The sequence below is a fragment of the Schistosoma mansoni genome, chromosome W (genome assembly GCF_000237925.1).
Source record: "Schistosoma mansoni strain Puerto Rico chromosome W, complete genome".
Lineage (NCBI taxonomy): Eukaryota > Metazoa > Platyhelminthes > Trematoda > Strigeidida > Schistosomatidae > Schistosoma > Schistosoma mansoni.
This window is the reverse complement of record NC_031502.1, coordinates 57,198,256-57,221,556: the sequence shown is the minus strand read 5'-3', so window position 1 is coordinate 57,221,556 and position 23,301 is coordinate 57,198,256. Positions and strand designations below refer to the sequence as shown.

At 35.0% G+C, this 23,301-nt stretch overlaps 1 protein-coding gene across 1 annotated transcript; it reads left to right on the top strand.

Moving 5' to 3' along the window:
* Positions 1–598: 598 nt before the first annotated feature.
* Smp_131470 (hypothetical protein) lies at positions 599–12,081 on the top strand (the record flags this gene model as incomplete). The annotated part of the gene is made up of 5 exons (XM_018790283.1): positions 599–733; positions 6,232–6,322; positions 8,922–9,037; positions 10,951–10,998; positions 11,860–12,081. 5 exons carry the CDS (start codon positions 599–601, stop codon positions 12,079–12,081), a joined length of 612 nt encoding a protein of 203 aa, XP_018655642.1.
* Positions 12,082–23,301: the final 11,220 nt, after the last annotated feature.

Genomic DNA, 23,301 nt, shown 5'->3' with positions numbered 1-23,301 from the left:
CACAGGGCAATAACTATAGTAACTAAGGTATTGACCCGTCCACGTCGGTTTTCGAAAAATGGATTTTTTAATTAAGTCATCTTCTCATCTGCTTAGAAGTACATCTGGGAAAGGAAGTTGGTCGTCCTTCTCTTCTTTGCATGAGAGGCTGATGTGGTTTTGGATAGTGTTAAGTTTACTCAATAAGCAGCAATATCATCGTTTCTTTCATATATAACTAAGATATCGTCCACATATCTCTTATAAAGTGACAAGTTTTCGATTAAATCTGCGGACAGATTTTTCACATGTGCAATAAACACATCTGCTTATAATGGTCCTAACGGACTGGTTAAAACTAGTTAGAAGTTAAATCTGTTTCCATTGATTGTAGTTACACGAACAGGTGTAACTGTCGTTTGCATAAACTTAATACTCATTCACAAAATCCTTGACATCTAATTGTGTGGTGAAATATTTTCGGAATGATATGCGAAGTTCTATTACATGAGAACCATATTGCACCAACTCATCTTTTCATTTACAATTTCCTTCCAGACTCAACTCAATCGTCACTAAATTACGTTCTATCAATTTTCATAATCATTCAAAAGCAGGGATGTTGCATAATTGTGTAATTGGAAAAGTGATCAATTTGTGGACACAGGGAGTAAGGTACAACTTGGATCGTTTACAAGAAGCATCAAATAATCAACGACAGTATTCAAATAATAAAGACATTTTTACTTTGAATGTAAGCAGAAATGATCTATGTATGCTTTCGTTGTCATCATGGTACTACTATTCCGACAACGATTCCTGAATATCATTGTTCTCAGTTTCGTTATCAAAATGGTTTGGATATATACAGTTCATTTTTATTCCTAGATAACGGTTCAGTAACTTGGTTCAGTTTAACAGCTTCTACTCTTATCGGTGTCGAGGCGACGACTACAATGCATAAAGTGATCGATGTAGAACTGAGCAATCGTTTAATATCTTATTATTATTTTTATTCACAAATCTGTGACAGTCGAAATTATTGCACTCGTATGTTTCACTACGAAAGAGGTGTGTCTTTTGAAGTTATTCGGTAATTGAAGGGCGGGAAACGTTTATTACGCTGGTGATACATGAAGTTAACTTTGAACCATTTATGTTTCCTATGTTAGGTATGGATATAATAATGAAAAATTAAGAAATCAGTATCCTATTCCATAGAAATATATCAATGAATAAGACTTCTCACTTGTCACACCACAGTTTATAGATTGCAATCGGTAAAACACTCTGTAGATAGATTAATCTATAGGAATCTCTATTATAGATTTAAGCAAGTTTAGTCATACAACATGGGAGTTTTAAACAAATGTGAAACCAATTTGACATGGTAAAATTATTAATGTTAGCAAAACATAAACCCAATTTTGAGGGCTTCTGTTTGTTACTTCTATTTTACTCATTTACAGGTACTTGGAATTACAGTTCTTCAGTTTGCAATCACTTTTGGAGGAACGTATTTGTTTATTTTAGTGTATGTAGTGTTTCTGTTTAGTAAAGTTGAATCAAAATTATTTTCAGCCAACAGATCAGTGGGTGCATTAAACATCCCGAAACAATCTTATGGGTCTCAAGGTAAGAACCACTTACTTTACTATCATTATTCAATATATAACTAATAACACTAATAAAATGAAAATATGATGGTGTTCCCCTTTAGGCTCTTCTTAAATTGACAAACTGTCAACACGATTAAGTATCATTATCCATCAAGTTTACTCATGTATACATTCACATAATATTGAATGTCTGTCACGACAGTACTGATAATCTGATAAAATTATGAATTCAATAAAATGGTTGTAACAATATTTTGTTGATTAAACGTTCCAAGAAATCCAAATCAAACAGATGATTCTATTGTGATGTTCTCATTATAGTTTTAATATGCCTGATCTGTAATAGGACATAATACTTACCACCGTACTTACTTACGTCAGTTATCCCTCGTTGAGGAGCATAGATCGTCCACCAAAATTGTCCATCCACCTCTGTCCAAGACAATCCTTTACAGTTCTTTCCAGTTGCTGCCTGTTAGATCCAAGCCTAACTTGGATTGTTGAATAACTGAAGAATAGGTTTGTGGACGCGTGACCCAATCGAAATCAGAACAAGGTGTTTTGGGTAACAACGGTTCTAAAATCCATCATATATACAAATATACAAATTTACCTAAACAAATATTACCACACAGTTATCCAATCAACAATTGATCCCAAAATAATCAATCTAAATTAGAATAAATAGCAAAGGGGTTAAAAAAATATGAAAATTTACCTAACACACCAAAAAGTAAGTGTTATTCTATCCCATCTGGATAGATCAAGTAAGATTCCGTTTAAGCGCCTGTTCTATAGCACAAAGTGTTTCAAATTCTGGGAAAGTGCTCCAATTTACAACCCAAATGCACGATCCCAGTCAAAATCAAACAGCACAATCGAAGAGCGAACACTCAATATGGCAGCCGCCAAAATAATATCAGTTAAAGCAAATTAAGTACAGTTCAAGAAGAAACATAGAAACTCAATGAATGCGATAGAAAAACCAAGAAAACTATTATGAAATTAAACATCACAATCAAAATTGGCATCAAAAATACTAACAGTAATGTGCAAATAAAGAAAACATTAGGAAGAAGCTATGAATGTATGCATGAAGGGATTTTCACATACGAAACGTTCAAAATGGATTCTACACTATCCTTCCTTTTCATTTCTATTTCCAATTCTCGATGCAGTGTGTTCTTTGGCCTCTTATTTTTTCATTTCTTCTCAGGATTCCAATTGAGTAACTGTTAAATTGAGATCTGATTATTTCAGATTAAGTTATACCCATAATATGAATTGGTTCTCCCCATTCAGAGTTTGTTAGCAAATTTGTATGCACAACACAGATAAGAAGATAAGTTTGTGTAGGGATGAGTGAAGGAGAGGGAGTATATTTGAATAAATAGATTGATAAAAATAAGTGGACGAGTGTGGCACAAAATAGTGAAAAGAGATCGGTAGAAAAAATATAAGCAGAGGGGATTTTTTCAATAGAACAATCTTCTTTCACTTTTATGAAGAATGTGAAAAGAAACTATAATATGACATCAATCGGCTTCTATTCTCAGTTGTGTCTGTGTGGTGTTTAAATAAATCAATGACTTCTTCGTATTGATGACTGTTGTAATTTTGAATTCCTAATACAATACATTCGTTCGGGCTTATCTAATACTTCTTGATTACGTTGCGTTATTCCTGGGATTACTAGTTTATACTACAATTCAAATACTTCTAATTATCATATTGGCGTCGCGATGGAGCCTGCGATACAACAGTTGGACATTCATTCAACTTCTGAAGCTTTTGAGGATTACCTTGAAAGGTTTGAGATATGGAGCATGACCAAGAAAGATATGAAGGGTGACAAAATTGTGGCACATTTTCTTACATTCATCGGGAAAGAAGCATACAGCCTTATAAAGATTTTGGCACTTCCAGACAAACCGATTTCACTCCCCTATGCAACTCTCAAGCAACTACTGTTGGATCATGTAAAGTATACAAATTCCGAATGCGGTAAGAAAGGAAAATCCGATAAAATGACTCGTCAGAACATCAGGAATTCCACTTATTCAAATAGTCGTCGTAGTTCGATGCGTAACGAAAGTTATTCAGATAATACTTCATTGAGTTGTGAAACAGTCCATGATGATGAGCACGAGTTTAGTAAATGCATGTTCTGCGGCAAGTTTCACCCATGTAATTCATGTATATTTCGTAATTCTAAATGCTTTAAATGTGGTATAACTGGACACATTCAGTCAGTTTGTAATACCATGGTTCATTTCGCTGAAAGTAATGCTAAGATGGATGCTTCTAATGATCAGTTATCTTTATTCAGAAGTGGTATAACGTCACATAGCAGTCCAGAGTTAAATGAAACTCAGAATCATTGTGAGACAAAAATTTTTAACCAACAAACTTATCGGATTTCTCATGATATTGAACCAGATATGGTTTGTCGTAATAATTCACATACTTCTGATGGAATTTCTTACAACTCTGAGAATAGAATGTTAAGTGAGTCAAATCATGATCAAAAACCAAATTCAGTCATGGTAGATGTTGAATTCCCTGATGATCCATTACCTAATGAAACTCTTAATCAATTTGAGGAAAATATTTCAGAAGAATCGAATTCTGATATCAAATCAAGTGTCAGTGGTCCTCACAATGAATTTATCTCTAATGATATTCCTCATGAATGTGACAAATATGTTTCTTATGAGTTGAATTCTAGTCATATTTCTGATGTTATTGTGTCATATGTTGGATACTCTCACGAACAATGCATGTTGAATAGAATCCCTAGTCAGGGGTATAATGAATCAGAGGGGATAACAAAATTTACCGAAATAATCAGAGAACCAGCTTGTCCAGAAGTGAAGTTTGCACAGACAGAGAATCCAAATCAAGTCCAAGATTATCCTAATGAATATGAGGCAGATGAATGTTTTCTATTCGATTGTTTCGCAGGTAAATCAAGCCTAATTGAATCACATGTGTTAATTACATATATCAATGCATATCCATCTGTGTATTCCAATATGAATAACAAAAAGAATATGTATCATGATTTTTATTCAAGTCAAAGTCACATGATGGAATACCTCAAATTATATATCAGTGTTTATCCCCAAATACTCACATACAGTAGTCGATGCGTAAGATTTGAGAAGATAATGCAAATTGGGAACGTCATATTGGCTAAAACATTGCGAAGTAAGGACCCAACATTATTTCGTGGGGGAGGATATTGTTGGAAAGTCCATGATGCAAATTCTAAATATCAATGGTTTCACTACAAAGCCGGAGTGCTGATTGTATACAATTCCAGAACCCAGGTTAGTCTGTTCCAATTTCGGTTGTTAATTCTAATACTAATGAGTGCATTCTAGATAATAAAGAGTCTACATCCAATACACTTTCGGACCGATGTAAGATGAACTTAAGAAGAAGACAAACAATCGATTACAGACACTTACACTCCAATTCGAGCTGTGGCGGTTGTGGTGTTTAAATAAATCAATGACTTCTTCGTATTGATGACTGTTGTAATTTTGAATTCCAAATACAATACATTCGTTCGGGCTTATCTAATACTTCTTGATTACATTGAGTTATTCCTGGGATTACTAGTTTATACTACAATTCAAATACTTCTAATTATCATAGTCTGGTAAGACATCAAGCTACTGAGTTGCACTATCTCTCACACACCGATCATAGAACCGTGATGGAATGATAGATACCAGTCCTGTACAGCTTGCATACTACTGAACTATATCATAGATCGACCGTCTCTCAAATTTCTTCTACCAGCCCCGGTATTTGAAAATGAAGCATGTCATAGAAGTCACTAGAATCACCTTCATAGCACGTACCGACAGATACACTGGATTTTTAGTACTTCACCAGAGTGTTGAATACGGGTCACAGATAAACAACAAACGCCAATATTGTCTTTTCAAAGAGTCAGCTTGATTTATCTGTTACCCGATCTGCGTTAGTGTGATAATATTGAAACAGGCCAATATGAATGGAAGATCCATTTTCAGAAAAGCTCATTCAGAATATTCATCATGCAGTAACACTCATCTTTCAACTAGTCAGTGAATTGAGTTCATTTAGATAGGAAAACAATTTCACCATAGACAGACTGGCGTGTGATTTCAGGGATATGCATAAACATAGAAAATACACAAAACGAAATAGAAAGTGGAATGAGGTAAAAAAGACACACGAATTAGGTGGAGAATAATTGTGTTTTTCGAGTTAGCAGTGAATTGGAGACGGTAAATCCATCTCTCAATAAATATTCATTGCCATATTTATGAGAACGATGGGATATTGTGGGAGCTCTCAGAATGAGCATCCTGCAGGAATCATTGCCCTACAGGTCTAATTTCCAAGCAGTGAAGCAACATCAACAATGAACATTATTTTATTGAGTGATAACTAAGCAAACATATAAACCAGTTTCCTAAAAAATCTATCAAGTTTTCTACGTTCTCACATCACGAAGATCTCCACTCAATGCTACACATCTTCTTCATTATATCGAAATATAATTTGTTACTGTGAATGATATTCTTATATTCATCATTAAGTTAATATTCTAATCATTATTCTTCACTATCTACAGCGTCATCTACTTAGTTCTGCAACTGATTTGGATGTTTGTTCCAGGATTATCACGGAAATATCCATACAATATAATGTATTTAATACTGATGGTAAGTAGTAATTCATTTGAATTTCATTTAAGATTTACACACAGTATAAATCTTCACATTGGATTCAGTTTATATATCCATACACCAATCATTCAATCTATCTATTCGTTTGCCCAGTCGGTCTAAACATCATTATCTAATTAGTCACTTGAGTTTTGTAAGGATGAGTTTACTTACTTACTAACTTACGTCTGTTACTCTCAATCGATCATGGGCCATCGACCAGCTTTTTACAACCCACCTTGTCTTGAGCCTTCCTTTCTAGTTCTATCCAAATTCTGCTCATTCTTCTCACGCCTGTCTCCATTTCTTTGGTCTTCCTCTTCTCCTTTGACTTTCTAGATTCCATGTGAGGGCTTGACTTGTGACGCAGTCGGGTGACTTCCTCAATATGTATCTTATCCATTTACAGAGCTTCTTCCTGATTTCTTCCTCCTCTGGAATCTGGTTTGTTCTCTCGCACAGTAGAATGCTGCTGATAGTGTCTAGCCAACGGATACGAATTATCTTGCGTAAACAACTGTTAATAAACACCTGTACCTTCTGGGTGATTACTTTCGTAGTTCTTCACGTCTCCGTCCCATACAGTAGAACTGTTTTGACATTTGTATTGAAAATTCTGATCTTGGTGTTGGTTGACAATTGTTTTGAATTCCAGATGTTCTTCAATAGTAAATATTTCGCTCTTGCTTTGCTGATTCGCACCTTCACATCTGCATCAGATCCAGCGTGTTCATCGATGATGCTGCTCAGATATGTAAAGGTTTTCACATCCTCCAAAGCTTGTCCGTCAAGTGTAACTCGATTGGTGCATGCTGCATTCTGTTGAAAGAAACTTACTTTTCCCTTTGTTTATATTGAGACTTACTGCTATTGAGGCTACTGATATACTGGTCGTCTTCTCCTGCATTTGTTGTTGCGTGTGTGGTAGAAGATCCAGATCATCTGCGAAGTCTAAATCGTCCAGCTGTATCCTGCCTGTCCACCGTATCCCGTGCTTCCCTCCAGATGTTGACGTCTTCACGATCCAATCGATCACCATGAAAAAGAGAAAGGGTGAGGGGAAGCAACATTTCATAACATCGGTCTTTACCTCGAATGAGTCGGTGAGTTGTTCTTCATGGACGATTTGCAGTTTAAATGATCATAGGAATTCTGTATGATATTGACTATCTTCTCAGGTACGACATAGTGTCGAAGAAGCCTCCATAATGTTGTCCTGTGAACGCTATCAAGTGCTTTCTCGTAGTCATTGAAGTTGATGTAGAGTGATGAATTCCTTTCAACTGATTGTTCCACAATGATCCGTATAGTTGCAATTTAGTCTGTACCCGACCTATCGTTACAGAATCCAGCCTCTTGATCTCGGAGTTGAATGTCTACGGAGCCCTGCTGTTTGTTGGTTTCATTGAAGCTGGTCGTTTCAAAAGTTCTTTGAAGTGTTCTACCCACCTGTTTCGTTGTTTTGCAATGAGGATGATTATCTCGCCCTCCTTGCTTTTCACTGGTTGTTCTAGTTTGCCGTAATTTCCAGCGAGTTTCTTGTATCATACAGTTGTCTCATGTTTCCTTCTCTTGCAGCCTTTCCGCCGTCATCGCTAAACCTTCCACATATTTTTACGTTTGTCGGTTCTGATGCTCCTCCTCACGTGCTTGTTTACTTCTGTGTATTAGACTTGTGCTTGGGCTTTTTCTGCTCGTGTTCGGATGGTATCAATTGCTGCATTCTTGTTTCTCCTTTCTTCAATCTTATCCAGTGTACCAACAGCGATCCATTCCTTGTGATGGTGCTTCTTGTGGCTCAGGACCTTCTAACCTGTTGAAACGATTGCCTCTTTTATGCCTTTCCAGATGCTCTCCATAGTAGTTCCCTCTACATTGAGTAGATCGTGAAGCCCCAGAACCTGTTGTTTAGGGCTATCTTTAATTTGTTGTGTTTGTCAGTATCCCGAAGAATAGCCAAAATAAACTTTTGATATATTGTGCTCCCCCTTTGTCCAGTGCTTCTTAGGATTTAATTTCATCATCGCGACCACTAAGTGATGATCTGATGCTATATCAGCTCCTCTCCTGGTTCTCACATCCTCCATCGTCCTCTTGAACTTTATGTTGATGCAGATATAGTCATTTTGGTTGTGCGAAGTGTCGTTTGGTGAAGTTCATGTGGTTTTGTGAATACGTTTGTGTGCGAATATAGTGCCGCCAATGAACAGTTTATTGAAGGCACATAGGTCTGCAAATCTCTCACCATTTTCGCACCGTTCTCTCAGTCATTCCATGTCGTCCGATGACGTCTTCGCATCCAGTGTTGTCCATTCCAACCTTAGTATTTAAATCTCCCATCTGAATGATTAGGTCCTTTATTGTGCACTTCTCGACGATCGACTGTAGCCTATCGTAGAATCGGTCTTTAACATCTTCATCGTAGTCGTCGGTCGGTGAATAGCATTGGAGGATATTAGCAGCAGGCAGAGTTAAGAATTAACAGATTACCCTTTCAGTTACATTGTGATTTATTTCCTTTCGAATTGTACTGCCTTCATCATATAATAGCGGTGTAATTGCACCAACTGTTATTCACCATAATAAATACCATTAGTCTCTTTACCATTATCTTTATTATTATTATTACAGACATTATTTTCAACCCTTGCAATCGCATCGGATGCAACCTTGTACTTTGAAGCTATTGTCAATGTTATGTTCGGTGTGTCGGTAACATTATTTAATCTCGTTATTTGCACCATAAGTGTTCTACAATTTGATTTCACGAAATATTATACCATAAATCTGTTTGTTTCATTATTCATTGATATGGTACTATTAATTGGACAGAGTCTTTACTTCATATTGTCAAAGAGTAATGTAATTATTTCGTTTGTTTATACAAATCTGATGTCTAATTGTGATTCTATAATTAACTCTGTTATCGTTTGTTATGAATGTGCTAACACAACGATTATTAGGCTTTTCAGGTTATGTTGTTTCAGTTCAAATGGAGATATCACATATTCGATGGAGATCTAACTGCCAATATTCAATAGAAGGCAAATTGGAAACAATATAATCTGTTCTCACCTAAACATAAATAAAATTGGATTTAAGTAATCGAAATATATATATATCTGATTTGTCTTAATTCAGACATTGTTTTGAGAATAACGAAATCTCCATACATACGTTCGAAATTCGTACATGTTCAATAGCCTCCATAGTCATCACAGAATAGTTGTTTGAGTTCAACGCAATTGTTGAAAACTATTAGAAAGTAGAGGAACGATCTTGATTCAGGTGAATTGAAATGGTCAGTTTATTCATCTGTCCATTCATCACTACTCAGTAGCTGTAAGTAAAAGAAAACACCATGTATTCTCATCTTCTTAGAATGAAGTTGAACACGTGGTCTGTTGAATACAAACTAAAAGTCTTGTCGACAATATACTCGTCGCTACACTTCAAAGCTCTGAATTACACACACTTCTTAAATGTCTGTGAGTTCATATTCTTGTGGGATAATAATAATAATATACTCTGAAAATAATAATTACAGAATTCACACCAGTTTGCAGGCATGATCAGCTTGATATAAATAGCAACACTTAATGTAGAAAACAAACATGAGATATTGGATTGCTTGATGTTTGCTGGTTCAGTAGTTGTGAAGTAGTGTATTTATGACATGCATCACGGCAAGCCAATGCATCACCATGGAACTTTTAATTTTTTCTTGAGTGGAAAGCCTGATGTTTTACGAACGTACTTCTTTAAGGTTATTTCCAGTGCCAGAACGAGTTACTGATAAATATCTACAACTAGGGAAATTAAGATTAAAGCAGAGAACACGGAACAACAAAACATGATTGCCAAAATATGTTGGTTAGGTTTACCACTGTTTATGTTAGATATTATTCAAACATGTTAGAGTTGCTAGTGACAGTGTTAATGTAAAGTGACAAAAAGTAATTGGCTAAACATATAAAGTTTCTATAACCTCACTTGTGGAGTAAGATACACTTACAGGCACTAGAGCATTTAATGCATTGTCAGAGGAGCAGTATGCATCAATGGGACGAACAAATAATGGGAGAGATTTTATCGTTTGTGGTAGATTATTCCAGAGTCTAGAAAATTTACAGGTATAGTAATTCGTATGTAGAGAAGATCTGGAATATGATTGTTTCGCTAAAGACAAGCAGTTACGAGAGTCGTAATGAGAAGTTGCAGCATATGGAATCGCCTGGTTGGATGTGAAGGATAGTGAAGGATCTCAAACTGATATAAAATAGTTGTCCAATGATATCTTCGATTGATAATATTCACTTGGTTGATATTAATCATTGGAGGCTGTAAATATTCCGTGAAATTTCATTCTCTGAGCTCAACGATTTCAGTGTAATACACGATTAAACCATTCAGATCGGGGAATGAAAATTCACTGAGTTAATGTTTATGTTAGTGAAAGTTGATCTGTCAATCAACGTTTGGTAGAAAGTGATTCATAAAGTTACATATTCAATTGCTCATACTTGATGTTTTTGTTTTGATGTCAAATCAATTACTGTCTCACGTAATTGATCTTCAAATACCTAAAACTCATTTCGACACTTTTGCTCTACATCTTTTTTTAGACTGTGCTATGTATCGCTGGTGCAATTGCGCTTCCGTTCACAGTATTAGTAAGTCAACTTTTTTAAAATTTGGTGGAACATCCCCAACTGGCTATCAAACACACATTCTTTGAAAGTCAATGTTGCATAATGTATTCGTTTTTGATTATTGTTCCCTAATTGTTTAACCAATACTATCAGCAATTTGAAGGCTTGCCAACACTCCATTTGAACGTGTGAATTTGGTCACACCATGTTGTATATTGATTGAAGATAGACTTGTAGATCATTGGATCCTGGCTCAGTGGTCTAGATGTCAGACGTGCTCGTACAAGATCCAATGTCCTGGAAATGATCACGATTATGGGTTGTGCTTGCGTACTGATAAAAACTACCATACTAAACAAAACAGATGTCCAGTGCACCCAAATCTCACATGGTTCCCTAACTCACACTAATTTATGATCTTACTAAAATCCAAAATTCTCCACAACACCCATACTAGTACTTTCAAATTGTCCGACAAATGACTGAAACTCATATTTTGATGGGAAGTGTATGTTTTCAAGTACGTTATTCAACTTTTTCATGATATTACTGATACATAAAATCATCTAATACTGACTTCGTAGTTCATGTTTGGTCTAACACAATCGAATCAAAAATGAAATTGGAAAGAGGAAAATACAAATACAGGATACGACTTAACAACTTGTTTATGTTTACATGAAACAATTCAAGCACAAGGTTTCAAGTGAACTTAAGATTTTAGAATCTTCTATGTAATGTATTTAACATGGTACTGAATCCAGTACCAGATCAACTAGATAAGAAATCTTATTTATTCAATTATGGTATGAAGAATGGTTTCGCAAATATTCCGAATCTGATTGTACATATTCTTACTTATTCATAATTTATCTTTCATAGAAATTATTATATGAAGTGAAGATGGTGTTTGGAGGCGGTAAATTTCGGTACGAGCAAGCAGATTTAGTATTAGCAGCTGGAGTTCTTTACAATTGTTGGTGGAATTTGTTTTTGACACTGATGTGGATATCTTCGTATTCAGGTTTGAAAAACGCGGACACAAGAAATACCACTTTACCTAACGTTAAATCTTCAGTTTATGGAATGATTCTAACCAAATAAGATTGAAAATGTACTTTCAGTTGAAACATTACAAAAACATATGTTTACGACGAGTCCTTACAATGTAATATTTCTCCCTCTCAATAAACAGCCATATTTAAGTGTTCAGTGTGTCATGGAAGATGGTTGTGCTGTGACTTATTTTACTCATTGCATATTTTATTCATTTCTGAAATTGAAATCTATGTACTTTATACAAATGTTCATGTAAAATGAGATTTTGAAACAATAATTGCTGAAGTTCAGTTTGTGTTGTCGTTGAAAAAGTAGGTAATGACGATTGCTGATAAAATGAATGAACATTAGTCGTATATCGAGAATACGAGTTTCTACCATCGGAAGTATGACACCAAACTTATGTCTAAGATAAAGTTGCTTGCCATTGCTAGCGTTTGCGAAGTTGCGACCATGCCGTTATCAGCGTGCAGATGGTTCGCTCGACTACTTAGACTGAAGATTCGTGAGCATGCGTGCTTCAATAGAACGAGAATTTACTTAGCAGGTTAGACGTTGTTCAGTGTACGAGCAAATGGTAAAGACGTCGAAAATATATCACATGAGATAGCGATATATCCCCAACAATGAACGATAATAATTAAGCCATTGATGTGATGAATGGCACAAAAGAAAATAAAGATGATTGTGTCTAGTGAAAAGCTTATTAAAATTAAAAGCATCCCCAGACATAATGTAGGGCGATATCGAAATTAAAAATTGTTTTACATATTAAACGAATTTTTGACGACAATTCAAATTTCCTAGTAGTATTATCAAATAATACCACTGCTAAACAGTTACTAGGACGAGAAATTCTCCACGATAAACTTGTGTTTATTAAGACCGAACATTCCAATTTCCTCTGATTCGTTATAACGTGCAGTAGACACACCATTGGGAACTTAAACTAAACCATTTTGGCATTCCATACTTTTCATCATATGGCGTGTGTTATTGATGTCAATTTGAGTAGTATGTATCAGCAATCGAAAGTTAACGGAGTAGACTCTGACCTTGAAGTTTCGTGTATTTCGCGAGGTTTTCGTCGTTGGTTAGAAGCAAGGACAGAGTTTCTCTTGCTAAGTTTGGTCCAATTGAAGTGAATAGTGCTGTTACATCGAAGGATATCATTAGTTCATCGTCGTTGATTTGAATGTTCCTAATCTGATCAAGGAATTGTGTGGCTGATTTGATGGAGTGGTTCGACGAATCTACTAAATGTTTCAGTATTCTTGAGATTTCTCTTGATAAATTGTACGTTGGTGTTCCTGGTAGTGCTACAATTGGACGTAGTGGGATGTTTGGTTTGTGTATCTTTGGTCTGCCGTAGAACCGAGAGAGTACTGGTCCATTAGATTTCATTCTCCATTGATCTTGCTTTGTTATTTCTCCTGCTTTGACGAGTTTGTTTAAAGTTTTTGAAATGCGATTGTCTAGTTTTCTGACTGGATTTATGTCCATCGGTTTGTATGTACTTTTGTCCTCGAGTATTTCCTCGGCTTTCTTGATGTATTCTTCTTTGTCCATAATCACCGTGGTGCGTCCTTTGTCTGCTGGAACGATGACAATATCTTTTCTGGTTCTGAGTTTCTTCAAAGCTGTTTGTTCTTGTGACGTCAGTTGGTTGCTGCCCTTCATCCGTTGAGTTAGTGGTACTATAGATTGTCTTATTTCCTGTTGCGTTTTCTCACTTATTCCGGAAGTTTTGAGTGATGACTCTAGTGCTGTGTAGAATTCTAGTTTTCAGGCATCGCTTGTATTGTAATTTAATCCTTTTCAGAGTAGCTGTTCTTCTGTCTTTGTTAGTGGTTGTTTTGATAGGTTGATCACGCTATTGTTTGTGTTTTCTTCTATAGTTGGTTTTGAGATTTTGATTATTTTCTTTTTAAGGATGTTTCTTCTTTTTTCTCTGTGTCGTTTGCATAATGTTTCGATGGCTGTTGTCAAGGTTTCGAAGTGTTCTGGTGTGAGTGTCTGTTGTAGCTTCCTCTTTTGGTCCTCTATGACATGTTGGTATTTGCGGATCCTGTAATGTGCGTCCGTTATCATTAGATGAACCATTTTTCTTCCACTTTGCTCAGCTATTTTCTATCCTAAAGGGCAGTTGATTGGAGGTCTGTATCTTACACTTGTTGGCAGAACATGCTGTCGAATGCACTCGTGGAGAAAATATAGTTGTTCTCGAGTGGAAGCTTGCCTTTTGGCGAAATTCTCCCATTTTCGAACAACGAGAAGCGTTCTACGCTCGTATGAATTTGAGATGGTGAAGAAGATTTGTAGCTCAGGTGGGTGATTTTTATGTTGGTTTGTTCTCTGAGCTGGATGGTTTGGTCGTGGAGCGTTCATCGTCCTTCTGAACGGCTATCCAATCAATTTCATCAAAAAAATACCAGTCGCACACACCATCAGAAACGAAATCAACTATAAAAATCAACAAAAGAATCACCCTACCATACATAAAGGGCATATCGGAAACGACAACAAGGCTGCTGAAAACCTTCGAAATAGGTGTAGCCCACAAACCAACAAAGTCCTTCCACTCAATCTTATGCAAACCAAAAGATGAAATGGCAAAAGGGGACAAAACAAACATCATCTACAAGATAAATTGTACCAACTGCAACAAACACTATATTGGACAAAGTGGACGCCCGCTGTATCTTCGCCTACATGAACACCAATTAGCAGTCAAACGACACGACATTTCTTCACTCATATCAATACACGTCGACAACTACGGACATACATTCGACTGAGAAAATGAGCAGATTTTGGACAGAGGCAATTCCAAAAATACCAGAGAATTTTTAGAAGCTTGGCACTCAGGTCAATCAGCAATAAACAAACATATTGAAATCAATCCAATTTATCAACCGATCAAGAAAATTATGCAGGAACATAGGAACAAAAATCAAACCAATAGGAGATACAACCAAAACAAAGAAATAAACAATGACGGATTTAAAGTCAATAAGAACCAATCAACATCGAGGTGCAGAGGACAAGCTGCGAATCACACGTGGGGAAATTCAAACACTTCACTTCTACCCGAAGTTTGTGCTGATGATGTCGTTCAGAAGGACGATGAAAGCTCCACGACCAAACCATCCAGCTCAGAGAACAAACCAACATCAAAATCACCCACCTGAGCTACAAATCTTCTCCACCATCTCATACTCTGTTTATGTATCAGACTGACCGACCACATCACACCATAAAATAGAAAATTATATTTGTATAAGATCAAGTCAAATGTGACTGTGAACTCTGGATACAGTAATCAATAAACTGAGCTTAATTTAGGAACAGTAAATCGTATAATAATAGTCCATAGGTCAAAATGAAGCTCATCATAAGATAAATATAGATCGATACAATCTAGTTACTCAATAGTTAAACGATAAGAATAAAAGTTCATTATTAGGTCCCGGAAGTTACCCTTACCTATTTCTTCACTAGGATATAACACTGAGCACAGTCATATCATGTGTGGCAATAGACGAGGCAAAGGGGTGATCATTATTCATCAGTAATTATGGCACATCAAAACATTTCACATGTGCATGTTACATTACTAATGTCATCCATTTTCACACACCATTAATCAGAGGTAAATGTATTCATAGTGCAGACTGAACACTCAAATGTAAATACAGAAATTAAGGAATTTTTAACCAACATAATTATTAATAATATCACACTTCCATAAGAGTAATATGAGAAGAATATGATGACACTCAATTTATTTACATATGTTTTTACTAATTATTATAAAACAAATGTAATATATAAATGTCTACTATCCATATAAGAGAATAACAATTCACAGTAAATTAGTGACTGGTTTATAACTAGAATTTCCGAAATTCTCGTGAGAAACTGAGACGAGTTAATTTATTTGAAAATGAAGTTGAATGGGAGATGCAAACAAACTCAAGAAGAACACACTGATAGTTTAAAGGTCAACGATAACCAATCAACATCGAAGTCTATAGTATGAGCTGTGCGCCATATGTGGAGAAATTCAACACACCGATCCTACCTGCAGTTTGTTCTGACGATGTTAATCAGAATAACGATGAAAGCTCCACGACCGAACCATCCAGCTCAGAGACCCTAACTCCATCATAATCTTTCACCCGAACTTCATTCTTCTCCACCATCTCGAAATCGGGTAATGTTTACTAATGTTATATTGTAATTTACGTGTTTACATGAAGTTCGAACTCAGTGGTTGTCTGACATCATTTTCATTACAAAAATTGAAGTTCGTATAATTTATTCAGTGGGAAGTCATGGATAATCACTTCTGTGTAATCCCAAACTATAAACCAACAATTATTTTGATCAACACAATTTCCAATGTGTCTCCTAACGATATCAACTAGTGACGAAAACTCTTGTGAAATACTGTACCGAATTTCACAAGCCATCTGAATATTCCATCTGATATAGAAAATAATAATACTTAATGCAGTTATAACTGCGAAGACGTTATATACATACTAATTGATATAATCATCATGAGTCCGTCTGCAACAAGATTTGGTCAGACGACCACTGAAAATGAACTGGCACTTCAATCATTATATTACTGTATATCGTAATACTTCATTTGGAACCATCTTAGTTGTGAAACTGGTGATATATTTGCTCTACTTCATTATGTGAAAAATATGGTCAGATGTCGCACATATATTTGTCAAATGCACAAATTGTAATAAAATTTACGAACCTGTTTTTACTTCAATATAATCAATTATTTGGTTATGATAAACCCAATCTCCGAACTATGGTATTCAGAATGTGTTCTCAACAATATCTATTCAATATGTTGAACGCGTTAAATTGACACTTTCCGAATCATATTAATGTTGGCTTAACTGAATAATATTATGTTTATGCATAACTTGAATAATTTGAATAATAGGATTTCTGCACTTTAAACGTAAGAAGAGAATAATTCTTCGAGCCATATCTAAGCTATCAACAATTAATTTAGAGAGAGATATGTGCGTCTGCTGTCACATGTGATCAAGAGTGCACGTTTATACAGACAAGATAGTGATCATAATAGTACAAAGGAATATGCGAATTGTTACTGTTCCAATAACATTGTGTGTTAAGTACATTACCAAGAGGACATGACCGAAATTAGGCACATTCGAAATTGATTGTTGGAGAGCTTTTCAAGATATTGCAAAATCTGTTATAACTGGAAACATTCTTTATATTCACTTACAATTGATTTTGATCATTTTTATTATTCGAGATGTTCACATTTCGTGTTAGTCAGCAACATGTCACGTCTAAATATCATACTTCATTGATAACAATAGTGTGTGTTAGAGTGTACTTTAGATTGAAATGTGCTTAAATTCACCTCTCCGGAAACTGATGCCGGTCACAAGCCCGAATAAAAGAGGAGAAATGTGCATGTGGTTAGCGTCCCCATCCCGTAGAAAATCAACTCCCTAAGAAAATGCTAACCAGATAAAATAATTCAAAATCACCGGCCAGCTACTTTTCTACTTATTTCATAATACTGTAAACAAGTTATTAACGGTATGTTTGTTTCTTTTTTCTAAATTGTTTTTTTACGCATTATTGTGAATTGCCAGTTAATGAAAATATTTGAAAAATTTGCTTGGCTTGATACAAATATGATCAATGGTTAGGGATGATTATTATGCGTGGGCACAAATTTGGAGCTGTGTGATAGGACGAAACATATAGTTGATTAAATTTTTAGATATTAGGTAGTATCTACTGGATTTCAAATTCCTTTTTGTAAGCTTTGATTAGATACAATCGTGTAATACTGAATTGAAAGATCTGGGATTTTCCCTGTTTCTGTCTTCCAACCCTTATTTCTACATATTGAGCAAACGGATTTAATTATTAGGTAGCAATTGTATTTTGAAGCGTAAATATGACAGTTGAGTAGCTCGTTGGGTACCACATTAATGTAGCAGTTCTAACATACGGTTATTACCCTGAATATCATGACTAGTATATAAATACATTGATTCAATCAGTTTGAAAATAGCATGGGACAAATTGTCTTGTATTTCAAAAAATCAATGAAATTACGATATCTATGAAATACAGAGAATAGATATCATCTTATTTGGAGCTAGTGAATTGAACGTGACTATGTATGTCCATTTTCATATCATTAATTGTATCTAACACTGACTTCTTTAAATCTCAACACATAATTCTTTGAGTAGAGATATTCAATTAATTTGTTTAATGTAGATGACATACAATCGCCAGTTAAAATAAAATTATTCGAGAAAACATGTGATTATCGTGACATGAATATCATCTTGTCAAAAAGATGAATAAAATTTTAATTTTCAACATCAATAAAACATGCTTACTTACTTACGCCTGTGACCCCTCATGAAGGATCATAGGACGCACATCAGTTTTCTCCATCCAATCCTGTCCTGGGCAATTCTTTTCCAGTTCTTTTCAGTTAACATTCATCCTTTTCATATCTGCTTCTATTTCCTTGTGTAATGTGTTTTTTGGCCTTCCTTTTTTCCGCTTTTTTCGGATTTCAAGCTAGGGCTTGCCTCCTGATGCAGTCTGGAGATTTCCTTAATGCATGTTCGATCCACTATCAATAAAACATGATTTCGTTTAATATTTAATTTCCAATATTCTATACAATCCATTAGTAGATTTTAAAAAAATTATGTCAGTGAAACGTTGATAGATCAGAAGAATTATTCATTCAAGTATCATGTAATGTCATTGTAATGTAGACTATAAATTCGTTTCCTTTACCACCTCGTTTACACCCCTATTCAAATTTTCAGTACAAGTTGTGCATTTTTCTAACAATTATTTTCATTATCAGAATGGGCATTTTTGTGGAGATAGTAATAACTTTAATAGCTGAGTTCATGAGTCGATATAAGCCAGGCCAACACGGAAAACATGATAGCGGTGGACGGCAGTTTTGTCCTAGTATGAGACGAAATTACTCAGCGGTGCCCATCCACTATCCATCACATGAAATCGATGGTGGTCGAACATTTACACCGTTCTGTGCCAGCCAATTCATCTAGAGGTTAATCTTTCGGACACGAGACCAAGGGTTCTGGTTCCAAATTCAGTGGTTGGGATGGTGGATTCACACTGCTAAGTAGTTTAATCCGATACTTGGACCATACAGCCTTAAAGTACTTCCAAAATTTTCATGGATGTTCAGCTTCAATCAACTCATCAATCCAATTATTAAAATTATTTTAGTTCTCAAATATTCAAATAATACTTCTACACAGTTTTTCATCATTTAAACTATCATGAGAACATTATAAGCTCCAGTTGATAGTATGTATCGTGGTCACAACAACTCCATCATAATAGCATTTCGCTATCATTTTCTCATTCATTCTGTTTATTTATGTGAGTGTGAGATCTTAACAATAAAAAAGGCGTGTGATATGTTGAATAAAAAACATTAAATTCATCACAAATGTCTGAATAATCTTTTCATTAATGATCAATCAAAATGTTTTGAATTCATAGTTCTCCGGTTTAATTGACAGGAGCTTAATTGTAAGAAGTATTTATTTTTTAGTATACGAGTTTGTCTTCAATGTGAATGAATTGATGTTTGTAAGCAACTACTGAAAGCCGGCAAACACATCACGATGGTCCTATCCTATTATAAGACGCATCAGCAGTACTCATCCAAAGTTTTACCGAGGATCAAACCCCATACCTTCAAATACAGCCTTAATTCAAGATTGGTAAACAGGAATTCAATGGTTTACAGCCATAACTTTCAACTAATCTACAATATTGCCCGACCGAATTCTGTCACCTTCAATGAGTAATCACTTCATACCTTGGAGGTTGAACTACACCGACCTCCTGTAAGTTAATTACAGTCGAATGATCACTCTATAGTTACCGATTTCGTGATTGTCTAATCCTGAATGCTGTTGGATTTTGCGTATCAGCTTTCAAAGAAAGTGTAATATTCTAAGTAACTCAACATCGCTCATCGTGCGCTATATTCAGATCGTAAATGTTTGAGGGTAGTCAAAGGGGTTCACTGTTTGATCTACGCTTTGAACTGTTTCGAGTGGTTTGAACTCATCGAGAATAAGTGGTTGTGATATTTTTGGAATTAATATTTCTTGTCGGATTCGAACTGTTTTGTACTTTACATTCTGAAATGATTTATTGTCTTTATGTTAAATGATTTGAGAGAGATAACAGGGAACCCTGTCTATATATACATGTAAACGTACAGTTATTTACTTAAATAACAGTGTGTAATAATTTTAGATATCAGTTCTCTGGCCCGACTTATTTCAGATGAACTTCAAAAAAACCTTTGAAACTGTGAGTTGTTACGTCAGCCATAATGTGCATAAATTAGTAATTCAATGATGAAACATTACAAGACTCTATCAGTTCAGTTGCACACAGTTCAATATGACGCAAGTTGTGTGGAAATAGCACATGGTCTTCATCACCTTTAAAGTGGTAGTTTTATCACGATTATCATCACGAGTGGGCACCACTGAGTTGAAGTTACAGACCTAAGCAAAGAAATAATATTATGATCTTCGTTATTGTATACAAGTATTTCATGAAAGCTAAACCTACGTTCAAAATCGATGCATACATCAATGAGGAGTCTAATACTAGAATGAGTCAGCTGTCCAGTGCTTCCGGGTTTTCAATAGTGGTCCAGCGTACGTCGACTCATGAATTCATCTACTAAAATTACTACAGCCCAAACGAATCCTCATTCTGATAGAGTGCTTTTACGATTTTCAATTATGATCATTTCATTCCATTGATGATTATTATCTTACCAGTGATGTAGTCAAAAAGTAAGGTTTTAACTGAATTCATGTTATTTCTTAATTGATCCCTAATTTTAATAGAAAAAAAACACAACTTTGATCACTATATTCTGTTTAAAACGATTTGAAATGAGATAAATAAACATTGAAGAGATAATATTAATTATTCCAAGTGCAAACATCTAGGATGTTCCATACCAATAGATCCATTGAATAGTTTAAACAGAACAATGAAAACTCAAGATTCACGGAATAAACTAAATCCATTCCACTTCATTGCTTCTCATCAACTGCAAACAACCTAAAAATTATGAATAAATGTCAACTAAATTTGAATAAATATTATTTTAATATTTGGTCAGTAAGTTGATATAAGACATTCAACAGCGAATTATGTGTGTAAACATCTCATTGGTTGAACTTTAATTAAATACAACATTTCGTTTAACAATATGGTCCAATATTTTCGAAGAAATACGAACAATTGTGCAGCATACTATAGTTTGTAAAGTTGAAACACATGTTTAAAACTCGCTAAGTATCGCTTATTCGAATCAGTCAATTGATGTTTGGAACTGCAATTGATCGATATTTTATTGACATATTTGCATTCTGAGAGTATTAGTCATTCATAAGCTTGATAAGCAAAGATGGATAGTGGCTAGCAAAAGAATTTAGAACGCCCGTCTCTTCCTGTTTGGGACTCGTCAGCTGGATAGAAAGAATAAAGTAGACAATGCAAAAGGAATTTAAACTTCACCTCATTGCACATGCAAGTGGCTGTCAGGACTCAGTAGATAACTGGATGACATGATGGCATTTGAAATGAACGGTACTGGGTTCTAGTCATCAATGCAAATCCATCTAGGATGAAACGTGCCTACTGGGTTCCACTGCTAGCCATTATCTAACTTTGCCCAAAATGTTTTGAATGTGACCAAAACATCATAGTGACAAGAAGACAGGAACGAAATGTGTGTGAATAAACATAGTTTAGATTGATGTGTATTTATGTATGTGTGAAAGTAATAGAGTGAAGAAGGATAGCTATTACATATACTAGTAATCAGAATCACGATCTAAGAGACTATGTAAGAAGATTGAAATAAATAATTCAGCGTCTAATCATTCAGTATGATGAGAATTAAAATTAACTGGATATGTGAACATCAATAAGGTTACCAAAGAGATACATGTTAGAAAGTTGTATACAATTTTTGTAAAGGTCTTTGTTGTTGCTCTGCTAAAGATATCTAATATAGGTTGACCATATTTGTTAACACAATCTATCCACTTGATCACGACATTTTTTTAAGAATATGAATAGTAGTAAGTGCTTCGATAACTAAACATCTAAATTTTTTGACGAGCTATTTGATGAATATGGAAATTCGAATCTATTTTTCCGAAAAAATTGTTGCGTGCAATCTCATTTTTGTCTGTAAAGCACACGATATATTGTTGAAACGCGACACAAACTAACCGGACAACCAGTTATGGCTTGAACCATGAACTAAATTTAGTTAGATCACCATTGGAAACCCTAGAAAACGTGATAGCTATCTCACTGAAATATGGTGTATATCATTAGCATACATTCATGTCACTGCAGCCCCCAATTTCGTGCGTAAATATTTGGCCTTCAAGACCACTAAGCTGATATTCAATGGTGTAAGTGTCTAATATCAGCCAATTCACAATATTGGGCAGTCCTCGTCCATAACCCTTAATAGAAAACTGTCTCATAGCCAACACAGATTAAACTCTACTGGTCATGGATTCTCACTGGAAGTCCAGAAGTTGAATCTTGAAGCCAGTAGCTAAGGAGCACATAATTATCATTAGTATTGAGAACATATGATGATAGTAGAATTTTCGCAGTTTAAATCATGAACTGATTTTATTTTGAAAACCCTTGAAAACCTGGGAGTACAAGATGGTCGTTTCATTGTTATATTTTACTCCTCGGCAGCGCTTACATGAGACTTCAATCAAAGTACAAGACACTTCAAGAAATGGTCAGTCTGTAAATGTTTTCTTCAACTCGACATATTAAGAAATATTATCATTAAATTGTCATTTTTAACTGGGAAACGCTGGATGACTATTTCGTGGAAATCAAAATAATCTGTAGAGTTTAAGTTTATTTAATTGTGCAAGTAGACATATCAGTCAATGATATTTTACATATATTCATGTATATGAATATGAATACACAAAATAGTTTTCAGTTTAAAGCTTTTCTTGTAGTTCCTAAATACAATTGGGAAATACGAAACGATCGTACCGTTATTACCTTGTTTAAGGTATTATGAAATAAATAGAAAAGTAGCTACTGGGTGTGAATTCAAGCTCATTTTAATCTAATGTACACTCTCACACA